This window comes from Silene latifolia, chromosome 6 (genome assembly GCF_048544455.1).
Source record: "Silene latifolia isolate original U9 population chromosome 6, ASM4854445v1, whole genome shotgun sequence".
Taxonomy (NCBI): Eukaryota; Viridiplantae; Streptophyta; class Magnoliopsida; order Caryophyllales; family Caryophyllaceae; genus Silene; species Silene latifolia.
The window spans coordinates 6,362,741-6,369,541 of record NC_133531.1 but is presented as its reverse complement, the minus strand read 5'-3'; the positions used below and the strand labels follow the sequence as shown (position 1 = coordinate 6,369,541).

The 6,801-nt window shown below is 27.7% G+C and overlaps 1 protein-coding gene across 2 annotated transcripts in view; it reads left to right on the top strand.

Moving 5' to 3' along the window:
* The first annotated feature begins 4,591 nt into the window (after window positions 1–4,591).
* The window catches only part of LOC141586182 (ribonuclease 1-like), an 84,443-nt gene continuing 82,233 nt past the window's right edge, over window positions 4,592–6,801 (top strand). Inside the window, exons 1-2 of one of the 2 annotated variants that reach the window (XR_012519477.1) lie at window positions 4,592–4,913; window positions 5,008–5,101. Coding sequence is in view for 1 of the 2 variants with exons in the window: in XM_074407328.1 (XP_074263429.1) it covers window positions 4,653–4,913 (261 nt within the window). In the remaining variant the exon portion in view is untranslated. The remainder of the gene's footprint in view (window positions 4,914–5,007; window positions 5,102–6,801) is intronic. The other variant, XM_074407328.1, reaches the window with a different exon arrangement.

Below are 6,801 nucleotides of genomic sequence, written 5' to 3'. Positions count from 1 at the left end.
AGTTTGACGGATTGCGTCCTCGCTTCAAAACAACCAAGTTATTCACATTTTGGTTTGCATATCATCCCAAATCCAAAATTTGGAGTGTATTAAACTTTTGTTTTAAAATACCGCTCCCTCAGTCATGTTCATTTATTTACCTTTTTTTTTTTTAAATTATTTGTGAGTGGTTTTTTAATTAAAACAAAACAAATGATTGAGAGAGGGGGACTACTCCATATAAGTTATTCACAAATTAAACACTTAAACATAATCAATTATTAACGATCCCGTGATTTTCACGGGCTCCAAAACTAGTTACTCTATAGTAGACCAAACTGCACAATTTAGCTCATATTAGATTGAACTGCACAATTTAGTTCGTATTAGATCCATTCATTATTTATTTGGCTCGGTCCACATTTTATCGGTTATGTTGTTTTGATCTTGAATCAAGCCAGATGGATTGTGGACCATGGATCGGAAGAAGAACTAAACTACTTTCTAAAATCTACTGTAATACTCCGTATTTAACTATAATAATAAATACATGTTTTTCTAAATATTTTTACAAAATTGGCTAATTAACTGGGATTTACAATTTAGATGAACTATCTTCGATATCCCATGCACTTATCATAATTATTTAACTAATACTATAACTAGTGTGTATCCTATGTGAATGCACGGTATTTTAGATTGTCATCTATACAGAACTTATAACAATTTGAGCTAATAATATTTAAATACACTTTAAATTAAAATTTTAAAATCTACAATTGTTCGTTTGTAATATTAAGAGTTAAAATACAAAAATTTTGACATATTTACTCTGAATAAACTAACTATGTAAATGAAACTATTTTTATCAAATAAGTTATTTATAAAAAAAAATTCTACTTTTAGTTTAATAACTTATGATTATTTACACTCGTTTAAAGCCTCCGATGTAGCATATGACTATTTTTGTAATTTTGTTATAATATACTCCGTACAAAGTAACAAAGATAAAGGAAAATGTGAAAATACACACTAATTCAATAATATGAGCAAAATTTTTAAAGAAAATTGTGGTTTTTAAATATAATATTTAAAATACATGTATTGGAAAAATGAGATAATAACGAATCAAAAACGTAAGGCCCAATTATGAAAATTTTCGATATTTTATAAGATATTGTGATGGATATTGATTATATACTATATATTTATTATATATTAGGCCTAATATATGTTTAGAATATCCACCAAAAAGTGGACCCAATTTCTAATTAAGGGTGTTTAGGCTGAAAAATTTCTAGTTTTTCTATTCGTTTAGTAGATAGGAGATTCTCACAAAAATAAAAATAAAGCTACACAAAAATGTCAGGGATGGAGGTAGTATTTATCTTCGAATAATAAATTTATAATATCACGTAATTTATCGTTTATTGAAGATGAACATGGCCAATGTAATTACGGTATAGTCTTTGATCAACATAAAAGAAAAGGTTAAAAAAGTAAAGATTGGACACAAATACTTATCTAAGACCCTTTTTACACAATTTATCGTAAAAAGACATTTTTTAGTATCACTTTTCACACAACAATGTAAAATCGTGTTATACAAGACTAGCTTAAGAACCAAATTAAAACAAAGTATTAAGTATTTTTTAAGACAACAATGAATACCAGTTTTGGATCAAGTGGTATTGTGGAACATGGACCTGGGCTAATCATCGATGCGTTGTAGTTATCCCATCCATAAACTGTGAATTGTAAAATTATACCGGATTATCAGACTTGAACATCGGCTAACGGGGTACAATAGGTAGGAGGCCAAGACTGGGCTAAAACCATGTAGCTAAAGGGTTTGGGTTGCGGTTGTGGTTCGGCCTTAACAAACACTTTGCACAGGGACAACATGATAAATAAATTAACAATAATGAGTATTAGTAATGGCTTTATATTGACAATTTTTTTTGTTATCTGTTTAGTTCTCGGAAATCAGAATATGTGTTTATATAAGGTTGTTTGGGTATGAATTATGATGATATAGTTGAATGTGATATTTAACTTCTTTGTATATTTGTGATTATATTATAAAATCACTATCTTTCATCTTATTAGTCGGACGAAAACTTTGGAGTGAATGTTGAAGCTTGATTTTTAGGAGAAGATAAGAGAAGAGAAGCATGGGGTGAATTAGAAGTGTGTATGACTATATGTATATTACAGATGAATCAGGGGAATTAGAAGAGTAACACGTCAGAACACGTGTCAGTAAAAAAAGCATGCAGATTACTTCCTTACTACTATGACGGAGGGGCAAAATAGTCAAACGAGAATAAAGCAAAGCCCTTTTGAGAAGGGCAAATTTGGGATATCCTTAAATTACGCAGTAGACATATTACCTCTTTTTAGGTATTAGGAAATGTAGCTTTTTAAACTTTGTTAATTTCAAAAAGCAACTTTCAACTACATTTGTGGTTATTGCTTTTACATGTAAGAAATTCATTCATGCAAAAGGAAAAGAGATGCATATGTTATTCATCTCGTTAGTCGTAGTGACTAGTGAGCTAGATTCCTCACAATCTTTCATCTCGTTAGTCGTAGTGAACTAGTTTTCCTCACAATCCTTCATTTCTCTTTTATTTTTGTTGTTATGATTGCTATTATACTTATTACTCAGTTAATTTATTATACAACTGATTGTATATACAACTTATTCAATGTAGTTGAGTTCTGTTATAAAATTATCGAACTTTACCAACAAAATTATCGAGCTATGTCGCTATGATACAAAGTTATTGAGCTTAACAGAATAATTATTAAGCTCAATAACTTCGTAAAATAGCTCAATAACTTGTAAAATAGTTCAACAACTTTGTATAAGAGTTCAACAACTTTCAGACGGTTATACAATACTATTATACAACTTGTTGTAGCCTGTAGGAATTAGGATAGTATTTGTGCTTACTATTAGGTTTGGTGCCCGACTACGCTCGGAATACCTTTATTTACCATTTAAATTTTATTTTGTATGAAATCTGTTCGCTAAATTTGATTAACACATACATTTACAATTTATATCTTTAAATTATGATGAGATGTAAAATTAATCAACAAATTATGTGACACGTTCACCACTCCCGCTGTCAATATTATCACTTTCTCTACACCCTTGTTAATACTATTATCTTCACTACTTTTTCGGTTACTGTTGTTTGTTTAACTACTCCTGCTATTTTTACGGTTAACCCGATAGCTTTGTCAAACTCGTATATTTAAATACATTGATATTTTCTTAAAATCGAATTGTTAGTTAATTCTTCATACTCTCTCCATTGTTTCTACTATTATTTTCGTTACATGTTTATGACTACTATAGTACTATTACTTTCACTTCTCCCGCCGTCATAATTTTTTCTTTCACTACTCCCGCATTTATTATTGTTAATTTCATTACTCTCATTGCTGCTAGTATGACTTTCACTACTCCGGTTGTTATTATTGTTGCTTTTACTACTCAGATGAGTGATTACTATCATATCATAGTAGTTGATTATCTAGTTGAATTAGAGTTATATATTTAAATAAATCTGAAATATTAGATTATTAAAATACTTAATATTATTTAAGAAATCATTATTATTACTAATTAAATTACAAATCTAACGAATTATGGAATATTATATTTTTTAAAAATCTAATTAATTTATTTACCTTTTAATAGTTTCAAAAATATAAAATATTTATATTATATTATATTGTATTGTATTGTATTGTATTATATTATATTATATTATATTATATTATATTATATTATATTATATTATATTATATTATATTATATTATATTATATTATATTATATTATATTATATTATATTATATTATATTATATTATATTATATTATATTATATTATATTATATTATATTATATTATATTATATTATATTATATTATATTATATTATATTATATTATATTATATTATATTCGTGTATGTTAAAAACATCTTTATACTAGTTAATATTATAAGTGGCGCATGTTATTTTAAGGAAAATCATCATATTATAGTGTTCTCTAAATTTATACTTTAACAAAAACTATATAATATTTACATTGAAGTCCTTTGGTCGGGTCCATCACACAGTGCCATGATTAAAACTATAGTATAATTAATGTGTATAGATTTATTTAATTACATTGAAATGCCTTATTTTCTGGATTTAATATATAGTATTAATTGATTGATTGGAAACAATTCGACGTGTTAAAATAATTTACTAAATATAGTATTAGTGATTTTTTTTTTCATTTTTACAAAATCAGCAATTGTTATTTTTTTCGTCTTTATGGTAAACTTCATCAACTAGACTAAAAAAAACTAGATTATAAATTTATAGCCCAAGCAAAGTCACCAACAGACCGTGTATAGTAAAATTATCCCAGATTATTGGGCTTGAACATTGGATAACGTGGGTACAAAATGCCGGAGGCCAAGATTGGGCTAAAACCATGTAGCCAAAGGGTTGTGGAGGTGGTTGCGGTTGTGGTGGCGGTGGCGATGGCGGTTGCGGATGGGCCTTAACAAACATTGTGCATAGGAACAAGTCAGATTTGGCTAATTAAATATAAAGAACACACGAGAAACAATTCTGAATTTTTAATAGACAAATAATTATAAAGATGTCGACCAATATGAAGGCGTTAGTGACACTCTTTTCCATGATATTGTTCTTCCCCTTGAACCTAATAGTCGAGGCACAGCCAAAGGCCTTTAACTATATGATTTTTTCCCAAACATGGCCTCCAGCCTTTTGTAACTTTGCTAAATGTTCAAGCCCGATCATACACGACAATTTTACTATACACGGTCTGTGGGATAGTTACATCCCATGGATTTCGAGTCCAGGGCCGTGCTCAAATACACCATTTGACCCAAAGCTGGTATCTTCTGGTTTCTACGGAGTACTTTATCACTGTCATGTTTAATGTTTCATTAAATCTGTTCTAACTTCTAATATGACTTACGTTGCATTAGGTTGCTCCAATAAAGTCCCAGCTGGACAAAAGCTGGCCGAACTTGAAGAATCAAAACCATAATACCATAATTTGGGTGCATGAGTGGACAAAACGTGTGTGACAATCTTAGTGTAGTGGTTAGCGTGTTTATGGGTTAGTCTTGTTTAAGAGAATTTTACACTAAAAAATGTATACATTTGTAAATCAATTCAAAAGAAACTCATTTAAGGTGTGTTTTTATCGTGTGTTGGTATAGATTTGGAATAAAATATTATATCTAGACGGTAGAGGGTTAGAACTTAGAACTTAACTACATTCTTTGTATTTGGTCCAATTTTGGGTACAAGTACAACGCTCTCAAAGTTAAGAATATTTAAAATAATACTACTACTAGGATAGGGAGTAACTTTATCTATAAGTAGATTATACAGTATATCCGATATACTATAACCTAGTTTTTGAAAATTATAATAAAAAAATTAAACTTTAGTTTTAAAAGTTGAGTTTTACTAAAAACTAGTTTTAAACCCGTGCAAAAAATGCACGGGTTGTAACAGGAGGTTTTATCATTGAATATATGAGTAAATTGTACCAAATAGTTCCATATATTTACATCTAATTATTTTACTTTCAATACAAATGTCATATTAGTATATTTATTTTGTTAAATTTGTGATGTTGGAGTATAATAGTCATGCTGATTTTTTTTGTTTGATTTACACAATGAATTTGACTACTAATTCCGGATGATTAATCAATATGCATTGTTCACATTTTATTTGTCCGACTTAGAGATAGGGGACGATTATTTGAAAGTTTTATTACGTTTTTAAATTTTAATTTATTAATGTGTAATCCCCCTTAAACTAAAAGAATAAGAGATCTCTAAGTTTTCCCGCCTAAATGAATTAGGTTATAAATGGAATTCATAACATCATATATACAACTGGGCCAGCCTGATTAATTTTGATCTATGCTATAAATGGGCTTCATAATAGCATATCTACAAGTGCACCATACTGATTAATTTCATACATAAATAATTCTATACCATTTTAAAAAAGGGATAATTTTTTTTAAAATTTGTATAGATATATTAATATGATATTCTTATTTTATTACATACATGAAATTGCACTAATTATACGTACAATGTGGTAGAAATATTTTTACTATTATTATTTTTAAAACTAAACATTACGGCCAAGAACATGTTTTTAAGAAACATTTTTTAATTAATTCTATTTTTCTATCTTTTGATACAAACGTACAGGTTGAGAGTATCAATAAATTGTTATGCCTTCTAAAAAGAAAAACTATTTTTTTTCTTACCCTTTTACTTAATATATATCTTTGCTCCATACTATATGAAAACTTAAATTTTGGTTAATTTTTTTTAATTGTTTATATAATGGTTTTAGTAGATATAATGATATAATTAAAAACAATATTTTTTAAAACAAAGTTAATAAAATAATTTCGATTTCAACAATCTTATACGAAGTAAAAGTGTTGAATAATTTTTTTTCTAGCTCTTAATACAAAATATTATTAATAGTAAATTTTATAATTAAATTTCAAATGCAGTTAAATACCAATAGTATAATTGTTAAATTCTCTAATATTCTTATCTAAAAACCCGCGCATTTGCGCGGGATCTCTACTAGTTGTATAATATATGGTTTTATATTGTTTTGTAAATGTGTAATCTTAATTAAATATGATTAAGAGAGTAATAGGAGTAGTGTAATTAATTGTATAGAGATAATGGGGGGTCCCACTAAAAAAAGAAAAAAAAATGAAGAAAAATTCA